Genomic DNA, 13,195 nt, shown 5'->3' with positions numbered 1-13,195 from the left:
TTTTCATTAGCCCAGATTTCCAGTCTATTGAAATCATTTTGTAATTGTAGAATATCAGTAGCATCCCTGATTGCCCTGCCTATCTGCGCATCATCAGCAAACAATTGCAAATCTGATGATAGACCCTGCTTGAAGTCATTAATGTATAGATTGAACAATAATGGCCCAAGGACTGAACCCTAAGGTACACCAGTGGTGTACCTCAGAGTTCACTAATTGCAGTAACTTTGTTTTTCAGTACTCGGTTTACTTTTTTTTACGTATATGAGATTTTTCTGAGATGTACATTATACTTAGAAAGCCCACTGGTGCAGAAAAGATCAGTTTAAAAGGATAGGGATGGGTAATGTCTGGTATCATAAGACTTCCTTTTAAAAAATCATGATCATACTTTTCTCTAGGGTGATGACATTTATAGTACACTGCTGTTCAGTTCTACTCTATTGAAAAAACTATTGTCTTGATAAAGCAGATCTATTGCTCATGCTTTCTGCGGAATAACTTTTTACATGTCCCATATTTTAAGACATGTAAAAATTGACCTTGGTGGAGAAATCAATGTGCAGTGTATTCCACTCCGTTCGCTTTATTTCAGATATCTTCCTATATTCGCTAGACAATATCCTGTCTCTAATTTTGATCTCGGATAGAAAAAATATCGTCCACAGTTCCATGTAGACAGACTTGACTCTATTTGAGAAGTAAAAAATTAGAAAACTGATTAAAGATTTGCAACGATAGAATAACACGTATACCACAGTAAAAATAAATGTATTATGTAAATATTTTGTCTTACTTATCATGAGACATCATCAGTAGAAAGAGCAAACAACAATAAGGAATTGAATAATAAAAACAGTAGAGCACATGCGTTAAATTGGAATCTCGCTATGAATACAATCTCGTGTTCATGGATTAAAATTATTGGGCTGAAAATAATTAAAATTAGCGAAAAATAAAATATACATATAAGAGATAAAATTTAATTAATACAATTGAGGATAACCATTTCCGAAACTTTTGGAACAGTGAGGCAGTATGTCATTATAAAAGAAGTGCACACACTAACATTATAGACACCCAGCTAAACTCTACCATGCACACAATTAGTGGGACAGTGAGAAGCACCCCTCTCTCCTGGCTGCCTGTTCTATCTAACATTGCTCCATCACACATACGGAGAAGACAAGCCTCGATTAAGGAATTTAATAAAGCAATGAGCAACCCACTCCTACCCCTACACCAGACTCTCATAAACCCACCTAGTCTTCGCCTCAAATTCTAGAAATCATCTCTGGTCCATGGACGAACTCTCTTCAGCTGCGCTGCCATCAATATCTGACATATGGAAAGAATACTAGTCCAACAATCTCTCAACAAACGGCTTCCTGGTAGAAGATCCCTGTGCTCTGCAGCCTGGTTTTGATCTTCCTAGGAAGATTTGGTCATCAATAAACAAGATCAGAACTAGTCAGGGCAGATGTGGCTACCTTCTACATAAATGGGAGCTGTCAGATCACCCTTATTGTGATTGTTCTCCCGTGGCTCAGACGATTCCTCTTATTGTGTACGACTGCCCAAGGCGCCAATTTCACGCTGGTGGCCTACAGGACATCCACAAGGTGACGGATGAGGCCTTGAATTGGCTTTCCAGTCTTGCCTTGTAGTTAGTATGGTGGTGGGGGTGGTTATGGAGGAAACAGAAGATCACGATCCCGTCTCACCACGAAGAACGTTATTCTCGTAGTCACTCTCATAGTATCAGCAGAACTCCTCCTCATGTTAGAAGATGATGTAATGTGAAATGGGCCTCCTCTAATGGATCAAGTTTTCTCACACAAGACACAACTGATCTCTACTTAAACCTCTGATACAGCTACATTTATGTTGTGAAGTGTTGTGAGAACATGTAGCTTGTCATACTTCTTGTTGCAGCAGGACGATAATTGTCCCTGTCTTGATTATGACAAGTTACTTTTGCTTTATTTTTATTTTTTTAAAGGAAAAACTTAGGAAGCAGGTTGTGCCATTTGTGTAATGAACTTTTATATGTTAAGATTTTCATCATTTGTTGCTGGAAATTGTGATTATACTTTTCACTTACCAGTTTCATGTAGCCATAAGCATAAATAAATAAATTATAAAAGAAAGTATTATTTCTTCACGGGAGCCGACAGCACCGAAGGGCAACTTACTAAGAAAGCTTCAATTGAAACAGGATAATGTGCGTGCCTGACTTTTCTTAAAGAAGCGCAGGCGCGCTGAACTAATAGTGACCTTTGCTAAGTTGAAGGAAGTCATTAAATAGCCAGGAGTTAAACTTATCAAAAAGCCTAACCATTCTTTGTTGCTTAATCAGTTGCTTAATCAGTTGCGAGTTTCAAAAAAGGAATTATGGAATAAGAGGTGGAAGCTGATTTTTTTATTTATATCATAAAAACAACAGAATTCACAGTTGATCTGTCAAATGCATTAAATACATTCATTTGAATTACATTTAATATATCAAAAAATTCAGGCACATTTTTGATATATTAATACGTATACCCTGTTCATATTTCATGCACAACATCGAAAAGAACACCAGTCATTTGTCTAGTATAGAGGCTAATAGACAACGTTTTGAAATAACCAAGGTGATCTATGATGCACAACCATCGCATCTGAATATCCCCTCATCAGAATTAAAAGCCCTGAAGTCTTTAAAGCGAAATGAAAACATAGTTATCGCCAAAGCTGAAAAAGATAATACCACGGTAGTCTTAAATGTCAAATCATACGATTGAAATGTGAAATGACTTCGTGATACTCTCAGCTTAATACCGACCTCCTACCAAAAGTCAACTTAAAACTCTCAACAAGTTATTGCTTAAAATAACTTCCGTAGATCAAGAAACCATCAAAAGACTCAGAACATACCATTCATGATTCCCTAGAAGATATGGCTCACCAAAATTACATAAAAGCAACTGTCCACCTAGACCAGTGATTCTCAAACTTCACATATCCGTTTACCCCTTCTTAAATTTCCATTATTACCAAGTACCCCTAATTAATTAATTTTTTAAAAAAAATAAATTCATTAATCAATTAAAAAATAATAAATTCATTAATCAATTAAAAAATAATAAATTAAAAAATTAATTAATTAAAAGTAAAAAAATTAATTAAAATTAATAAATTAATTTAAAATAATAATTATAATTAAATATCTATTTTATTTGAATTTATTATATGTTCATGTAAACAAAAAATATGATTTATTTTTAAATTTTGATTCTCTAGAGATGTCAGACGACAAACTCATCATTTTAATTTGCTCCAGATGCAATGTTAACGTTCTCTTGTTGCTTACAGCTACTTGTATTTGCTAGATTGCTCTCTTTTGGGGGTTTTATAAATCCAATCTTTAATCAATGATCCATTTTGAAAGCTAAAAAAATACTGTATTTACTCGAATATAATTCTAACTTTTTTCCCAAAATTAAAGCTAAAAAATCGTGTTGCGAGATATGGGCGGGAATTTTCGGAAACTAAAGTTTTTAGAAAAAAACTGAAAATGGTGCGACTTACCAAAAGCTCCTACTCGCTATCACTACTTTTGGCATCGAGAACAGTTTCCTCGTGTGCATCGTCAAAGTCATCTACCCAAATAGCGTCACCTTCTTTCCCATTATTTCAAGCAAAAATTACTAGTAATTTACAAGACTTGAGATACGTAGAGCAGCTATGAAGAACTGCATATGATTGGTGGGGTATTAACAAAAGATCGCGCAAACCAAAGACAAATTAGCATTTCAACAGTTGAGTTGAATTGCTAATTCCCTTCAACCGAATTCCATAATATCTGAAACACATTCACTATATATTTCTTAGTTTAACACGTTAACGATGGGGGTGGTATCAAGCAAAACCATGTGTTCCACCGGCAACATATGGTCTATACAGCAGTTTCAGAGGGATGTGATTCATTAGTTAGTGCCGTTTTATTCTGGTTGTCTCTAATTGCACTGTTAGTTGAAAAATATAATGACTCCTTTAATTATGCATAGCCGAATATTGCCATGTACTCCCTAACGACCTTTCACGTACTCATGGGATACGAGTACCACACTTTGAAAAACACTGACCTAGACTATTGTGAATTCCAATTATCGAAAAAAAAATCTATAGAATTTCTTAAAGAAATGAAATACATTAAATTGTCAGATACAGACATGTTGGTGAACTTTGACATTATTTCTATCTTCACCAGAACACAGTGGATTTATTCAAATTCGCAATTAAATTTGGTTACTTTATATGGAAAGATAAAATATATAAACAAGAAGAAGGACCTGCAATGGGCTCACCCTTATCACCAAACCCATGCAACTTTTATCTTGAACATCTAGAACAATGAATTTTCTGTCTTGATCCAAAATCAAAAATTTGGCAGTGGTACATTGATGAGGTTTTTGCCTTTTGGAGTCACACTGAACCAGAATTCTAATAATTTCTACAAAAAATCAACACTCTGCATGCTCGTATCAAGTTTACATTAGAAAAAGAATCATAAAAAGTTATTTCCTTTCTAGATGTACAAGTCGATCATAAGCAAGAATTATCCATCTCCACTTCTGACTACCGAAACCAACATTTTCAGGTCGTTTTATCCAAAATACATCAGCCCACTGTCCATCTCAAAAATATGGCATAATGAAATGCCTGGTATCAAGAGCACACAAGATTTGTTCTTCTGAAGAATCATAAAACAAGAACTGGAAATTGTCAAAGAAACAACCCTACTAAATAGATGTAACCCAAGAATAACCAAAAAATAATTAACCACCCTCCTATTTTTTTAATGTGCTTAGTACCCATGAAAGGTTATTACTAAACTTATAGTATATTTGTACGGTGGGTGGGCTTAGGAGGTTTTTTTTTTTTTTCATTTTTGTTAATTTTATGTATTTGTTTGTAATTTTTTTATTTTATTTTTACATGGATCGGAAACCCTGCTCTAGAGACCAAACATGGAACTTTTTCAAGCCAGTTCAAGCTTTCAGTAAGTGGGGAAGTGGTCTCACACCGGGGGATGAAATTCATCTTCCCCTTAGGACAATCACAAGCATCCATGCCCAAGGCAGGATTCGAACTTGCGATTGTTGGTTGGAGAGCAGAATGCTAACCACTTACAGACTAATGATAACCAAACAGGCCAGCAACAGAATATACAGAAACCAAAACAAGAAGCCCGCAGGACTCCTACCATATATTAAAGGAATCTCTGAACGTGTGACAAAATTTATGAAAAATTATCAACTCATTGCTACCTGGTGCATACGTAGCAATGAGTTGATAATTTTTCATAATCAGCCAAATTAATAAACTGCCGCCTTCACCAAAAGACATACTCTGACGACTGACCTGGCATATATTAAGTTTCATGTTCATGCAACTTGTCTTATTATGGACAAATAAACGTATCTCTGAATATCAAGACCACACAGGCTTATCAAACTTCAGAATTCTGGCCTGGCATAACATGGAATTGAAAACACTAACCAAAAGATTCAATAGAAAAACACCAAACTGCAGCATATATAAGCATGAGCGTTTATAGAAAGAAAGTGCTGAAGCCCTACTTCATCGACCTAATCTTAATCATAATGACTCTCTCACATAATAAATCTAGCCAAGTGTAAGCAAACAAAGTTTGCGCCTGAAGTATCTTCAGGACTGAGGCAACTCGTGGTAAAGGTGGTCCAAGCTCTCATCACCACTGGGTAGTGGCCCTTCCCATAATGCTATGCATTAAGGGAAGGGCCGCTACCCAGACCGGTTTCGACCTTTATTGTTGTCTCGTCACTGGGAGCCAGACACAGAGATGGTGATACTAAGGTGGAAGCAATGGAGAAGTCATCTTTAGTCTAACCAAGTGGGAAAAAACTTCCAACCTCTTTCTCTAAATCCAGAGTAATTTTAAGACAGCTTTTGGCAACTCGTGTAGGTAAAGATGACTTCTCCATTGCTTCCACTTCTCGGTCTAGTTCCCACTGACGAGACCTCAATAAAGGTCGAAACCGGTCTGGGTAGTGGCCCTTCCCTTAATGCATAGCATTATACATCTATGCAAGGAGATGTGCTTTGCATTATGTGAGATATTAAGACAAGGAGTGATGAGAGCTTGGTTCACCTTTACCATGAGTTGCCTCAGTCCTGAAGATACTTCAGGCACAAACTTTGTTTGCTTACACTTGGATAAAGGATTAAACTAAATTTATTATAATCTAACAAAGTGGAAAAAACTTTTAACATCTGACTCTCTCACAATTCCAAAAGTGTGGGAAATTTTTATCCTCAATTGTATTAAATAAATTTGTATTCTCTTATATGTATTTTATTTTTAAATAATTTTATTTATTTTTAGCCCAATAGTTTTAACCTACGAACATGAGACTGTATACAAAGAAGAATTCAAATTTGACGCATGCACTCTACTGTTTCTTTATTCAGTTCCTTATTGTTATTTGCTGTTTGTACTGATAATGAGTTTCAATACGCAAGACGAAATATTTACATCATAAATTTATTCTTACTGTGGTGTACGTGTTATTCTAAAGTTATGGAGACTCCATAGGTATCATTATACAAGAAAATTAAAGATTTGAATTCTGTTCTGTCGACGGCATTAATTATTAGATGGTCAACATCCAGTTTAGCCCAAGTTAAAAGGGGAGACTAAGATAATGAGAGGGTTTTCCTTATGGGTGGTTTTTTTTTTTTTTTTTTGAAATTTTATCGTAGATTATATACACTTTCAACTGAATTTTGTCAAAGTTTTATATTATCACCCGACAATTTAAAATTCTTCTAAGGTGTCGAAGAAGCTATTGATGGAGTTGTTGCCCCTTAGGGTGCACACCACATCTTTCGCATATGCAATAATTTTGATTCCTCCCGTGGTGAGCGGAGCGGTCTTTGCACCTTTTTAAAGGGTGTAAAACGAAAATCAATGACAAACGCTGCCAAAAGCTTGGTAAAATATGTTGAAAGCATTGCCATCGAATAGTTATTGGTATTTATCAGACGGAAGAGATCTCTTATAAGAAATATTAAATATTAAATACCGATCAACCTGAATGTCATATTATTATTATTATTATTATTATTATTATTATTATTATTATTATTTATTATATGACACCTCCAGGGAGTCCAAAGACTCATCGAGGAAGAGTGTGCCAACAGCATCGAACGATTGACTATTTTTATTTGGCTATTTTTTTTTTCTGGCGAAGTTAATTAAATTAAGGGGATAAAAATCCCTTATTATTTTACAGCCAGTATGCGAAACTCTAAGATCGAAAACTACGATCTGAGAGTTTCGCATACTGGCTGTAAAATAATAAGGGATTTTTATCCCCTTAATTTATATATTTGCGTATTTTGGATGCCATATCTCTTCCCCAAATGAAGTTGGTTGTAGATAAAACCAGCGAGAATGTTACGGTCCGTGTTTGAGAGGCCAATAGGCTTCCAGCATTGCAGTAGGAAAATATTCTGTTTGCTTTGAGGAGGAAGAAAGTATGGCACTCAATGAGCTCGCTTGGCACAATGCAGTGGGTAGGAAGATGTCAAAAAAAAAAAGTACCATGAGAACAGGAAAGGCAAAATTTCGTCTCTCTCATAAATATTCTTCCCTCAGTCTGTCTATTTCAGGCACATTTCTAGTGTGAAATTGATTAAATCCTGTTGACGTTGGCCACATTTATGGGCCTATCTAACCCTTCTTGCATGTGTGCAGGAAAAGCAGCAATATTCCAAGACGAGGAATCTTGCGAGGTACAATTCTAGTGATATAGCTCTTCGTTGTATCTTTGGAATGCTTCTAAGATGTCCGATGTTGTGGTCATTTTCTTACCGCCTTTGTTGATGCTGTTGATTCGACAGGCACTTTGTCACCAAGTGCATGTCGGAATTGATGTCACGAATGATATTATTGCATACCATACCTTGGCTACAACCGGTTGACTGGCTGCAACCAGTTTCTTTCTATGTAGAGATCTTTGAGCTGACTTGTGAAGGAAGCTGCTTTTTCACCCCCATTTTATCAGCTTTGTTTATTGTGAGTGTGTGAGTGTGTGTGTCCGAATGATTCAATCGAAGCTGGTATTCTTCAGCTTGGATCACAGACGGTGAAGCTTGGCCAAGAACCAGAAGATCTGGTAGTAACGTTCAAGGGGCTAGGTCCAATTTCTACATTCTCTGGTAATGAAAGGTGACTATTGTAAACTTGTGGTCTGCGATGTTGTAGTGATGTTAACGTGTCTTGTACTTTGAACTCTGCAAACAAGGGGGGGTAGTATCACAGATTGGTGGCCGAGTCTAATGACAACACCGCTTGCTACCATATGTAATCTCTCATCACATGTCTCTGAATTGGACGTTTCGGAGGTGAACTTCCAGATATTTGTAGTCATTTCTTCAACATGTTCGATTTCTTTCACTCCATTATCCTAAACCCGCCACCTAATTAGTCTCCCATCCTTATTGTGTGATGGTAGCATAGAAATAGTTAAGTCCTTGGAAGAATGCAGAAAGCAGAAATAAGCACGCACACACACTGCTTGAAGAGAACGGACACCATAGTGTATGGAGAAAACAGCCGTGGCGCCCACTTTAATAAGATGTAGGTCCATCTTTTGCTGTGAAGCTTATTGCAATTTTACGGGGCATACTTTCCACACGACAGTGATCAGTGCGAATTTTGGACCATTCTTCCTGTAGGCATGTAATGAGGTCCTGCACTATTATGAGAAAGGTGTCTTTTGACCTCAGCCAACGGTCTAGTTCATCCCACAGATTTTCAATAGAGTTGAGATTAGGGCTCTGTGGAGGCCAGTCAAGTGTGCTGAGTTCATGTCCACAAACCACGCAGTTATATCAGCAGCCTTATGACACTGTGCATTGTCATGCTGAAAACGACGATGGTCAGCTCCGTTGAAACACCACAAAATATGAAGCATTGCATTGTCCACAATGTTCAGAACCTCTTAGATTTCATTGTTCGTGGCACCGCAAATATAGTTCTGGGGCCAAACCAGAAAAATCAGGAATACCATTACCCCGTCACCTCACCTCGAATTTCAGAGTTGGGATTACGCACTCTGCTAAGAGACATTCACTTTGCATACGCACACTTGTCCCTCGCTTGGTACAAGTGTAACATGATTCCCTCACTACGTAACACAGCTCTCCAAGCCTCCACATCCCAATGTGCACGCTCTTTGCACCACCACTGAAGACGACATGAATTGTTGGTTTAGGTTACATGAGGCTTGGATATCGCAGACCTACCAGGGAAATCCATGTCGTGAGCCTTGTTTCTGAATGTTTTTGGCAGATTTGTGTCGATGTACGGAATTTCAGATTCAACGTGTTGGCCGACTAATGGCGGGTTTTACATATTATCCTTGGTAACAATCTATGATAACGTTCAGTACGTGTGGGTCGTCCACTGCAGGCAGTACTTGCAGTTGACTTCCTGGGCTTCTATCTCAGTATGGTATCACTGATTGTTGACTGCGATGGCCCAATTTGTCAATAATTTGCCAAACATATAGGCCTGCAACATGGCATCCTATCACAACGCTTCTTTTAAACCTTTCAGTTCCCTTCTTGCAGTCATTTTATCTGAACACAGTTTCTCTGACTTGAGAGCATCATATTTCTCCAATTTATATCGCTTACAAACACGTGACTCGTTACATGGCATAATGCTCTTATTCAAACAATGGTCAGTCTACAGGATTGACCATTGTCTCATTCAGCAAGACAAGCAAGGCACTGAGGCTCCTGCTGTAACTGCGTGATTTGTGGACATGAATATCACCACACTTGACTGACCTGCACAGAGCCCTAATCTCAACCCTATTGAACATCTGTGGGATGAACTGGATTGTTAGCTGAGCTGACATGGAATCATCTTAAAGAATTATTGCTGTTATTACTATTATTATTACTATTACATGACACCTTCAGGGAATCCAAAGACTCATTGAGGGAAGGCACCTACTCTATAACTCTGTCTCCACCCAATTCTCCAATTACAATCATCATCTACACCAACGCCATCTACCGCCCACCATCAACTAGTATTTTCAGAGACAGTCACAGACATCCATGCCCATGGCGGGATTCGAACCCTCAGCCTTTTGGCTGGAGAGCGGCAAAATTGCCACTAGATTCAGCAGTATGCTTTCTAGTGACTAGGCTTGCACATGCCACTAGAAAGCTTTGACAAAATTATGAAAACAAAAGAAGCCAATTTTCCAAAGCCAAAAGAAGTCAATTGAGGAAAAGGATTTTTCTCACTTTTTCCAGCATTTTCTTGCTGGAAGAAGTGAGGAAAAATCATTGAAATATTGGTGGTCAGTATTGCAAAGGTGTGTGGTTTACTCTGATGGGACGAATTGTGAACATCACAATTCGTCCCCTTCTATATTGGTTTACACTTGTTTGTCTGATGATGTGATTATTGGATGAATCCAAAGTTGATAATGTGAAGGTGAAAGCAGATTTCCTTACTAGAGACAGATTAGACTTTACTGAAGTTCAGCATATATCTTAATGTGGTGGTCTCCATTTACATCAGTAGTTTTTATGTCAAATTTAGCCACAAGTAATCACTGCGACTCGTGATCAAGAAGAATATGTTTAGCTTATTATAAGATAAACTCAGAGGATGTATTGAACTGAATTGATTGCCAAATGTATCATTCGTTGTAGCAATGAAACAACAATGAATTTCAGAACCAACTTTTTATTTTTATTATTACATAACACCTCCAGGGAGTCTGAAGACTCATGGGAGGGTACCTACTCTACAACTCTCCGTCTCCACCAATTGCAACTACCTTCATTATCTACACCAACGCCATATACCGCCGACCACCACTACTAGTATTTTTACAGACAATCACAAACATCCCTGCCCATGGCGGGATTCGAACTCGCAGCCTTTTGGCTGGAGAGCGAATACGCTGAACAAGTGGCCAACCAGGCTTCTAAAAAAATCCTCTAGTCGGCAATTACACTTGAGCCTAGATCTATCTTTCAGCGGTTTGACCCTGAGGAATGCAAGCACCACTTCCACTAAGCTACACAGGTTCCCTATTTTTCATACAACATAATTTTAATATAACATAATATAATTTAATATAAAAGCAAGTACACCTAAATATTTAAAGACGTGTAAGTACATGTTTGGAGTATGAGTTTCTTTTCTCCTTCATTATTTTCCCATTTTTTTTTTATTTCCTTTAACATTACCTTGGGATGTATTTTAAAAGTTCTACAATAATTTAAACGCTTGATTCAAAATGAAAGTTAAAAAAATAGTGCTTAGCATTAAAACGGAGATGCAATATTTCGAGCAGAAGTTTGAGAAAGGAGGCAAAATTACTATTATGATTGTAACGTCATTTGAGATGTCAATCGAGTTCTTCTAGCGCCGACACGTGGTATTACTGAGCGCGTGTAGCGCTTGGTTACTTTTTAAAAACAGTCGAAAACCAGCAATGGCGACAGTGCAATGTATACTTACAGTTAACTGCTTAAATCCGTTATTTTTATTTCTATTTATTTCACTTATTTATGTAGCATCCGCTTCGAATTCTTTATACAATTCATCAGATCCACTATGGCAATTAGATTACGATAATTTTAATGAAATCGTATTGAGGAAGAATAATGTTTGGATAGTACAGTTTTATAATTATTGGTGCGGACATTGCGTCCGATTTGCTCCCGTTTGGAAAGCGTTTGCGGAAGATATTAAAAGTAAGTATGAAGTAGATAATAACTAACCATAAGAAAAAAAAAAAAGAATGAATGAAGTAACTAAAATGTTATAGAATATATTGAACTGCTTTCTTGCTATTTTTCAGCAATGAACATAAACATTGCTGTTACAGATGGCAGTGCTGATTGCTTTACTTGCAGACGACAGTAACCTCTCATCATGTGGTAGTAAGTTTAAAATGTCGAGTACTTCAAAATTGAATTAAAACTATTTTAATTCCATCGGAGTGGTGCAGGTACTATGCAAAGTGTTTTTTTTTTTTTGTAATGGTTTCATTTTTAATACCAGTAGATTTCAGTAATATACAGCGAAAAACTCAAAATACTTGCTGTGGTAAAATACTAAATTTAAAAGAAAAAATAATTGTTTTGGATATACGAAAATGGTTATCCATGTGTCTTTCTATAGCGTCTTCAGTAGCAATCTTAACAAATATTGAAATTAAATATCCATTAATACAGCGGGATTATGCAGTCCTGAGAATAGCCCCCAGCGCAAAGATGAAGAAGTGAGATGTACGAAGGGCGAGGTCAATTAGATGACCTCAGAGGCTGTAGCCTGCTTGGTTTTCATTCTTTAATGTTTTTAAATTCAGAACGCATAATACAGGGGAAGGTTGATTTGGATTTCATTTGAATGTTTTCCTACCAGATGGTTTTGCAAATTGATATATAATAGAAATGCTTGAATATCTTTGAAAATCCATGCATGCATTTCGCTAGATTGTCAAAAGATTTAATGGGTACGGTTACTTGGGAACATTGGACCGTTAATTGACATTGGAATATTTCTCCTTAAATGTTCCATTGTCAGTGAACAAAAAACAGCAAAAATTTTATAATTTCTATCGTAATTTTCAGCAATGTTTTTACTTAATGTATTATTATTTTATATGTGAGTTAGATGTATGATGCTTTCTGGTCAGTCATAATTTGTTGATATCTAATAAAAGACTGAGGTTTTTAAGTTATGGTTCTAAGTTGTTAAGCATATATTAAATAGTTTCTTGCACCAGCCCTCTTAGAGGGCACAAAAAAGATAGCAAGATGAAAATTGCACAAAATATATGTATAAGTCCATCCATCATAATGAATTTATACATATATACAGTGTGCAGCATTAATGAGAGAGAACATTTATTATTATCCAGTTACAGTGAGTGGAAGACAGACCAAAGGATAGCAGTTTGCTGAGAAGGCCTTTAAGTCCCAACACATACCTTGAAAATATCAAAAGAATAACAGCATAGCTTTCTCCAAATGTCTCTGGATACATTATGTATCCAGAGATGGATGATATAGAATGGTAGAATCCATATTGTTGGTCAGTGATTAGCTTCCAGGTTTC

At 36.7% G+C, this 13,195-nt stretch overlaps 1 protein-coding gene across 1 annotated transcript in view; it reads left to right on the top strand.

The window, feature by feature from the left end:
- The window catches only part of LOC150103729 (sulfhydryl oxidase 2-like), a 162,499-nt gene that overhangs the window by 34,799 nt on the left and 114,505 nt on the right, over window positions 1-13,195 (top strand). Inside the window, exon 2 of the mRNA XM_090397064.1 lies at window positions 11,647-11,826. Within this exon, the coding sequence (XP_090253190.1) occupies window positions 11,647-11,826 (180 nt within the window). The remainder of the gene's footprint in view (window positions 1-11,646; window positions 11,827-13,195) is intronic.

The sequence above is a fragment of the Typopeltis vanoorti genome, chromosome 8 (genome assembly GCF_054136105.1).
Source record: "Typopeltis vanoorti isolate ZY-2024b chromosome 8, IOZ_Tvanoo_1.0, whole genome shotgun sequence".
In the NCBI taxonomy this organism is placed as follows: domain Eukaryota; kingdom Metazoa; phylum Arthropoda; class Arachnida; order Uropygi; family Thelyphonidae; genus Typopeltis; species Typopeltis vanoorti.
The sequence above is the reverse complement of the archived record's forward strand: the minus strand, read 5'-3'. Positions and strand labels throughout refer to the sequence as shown.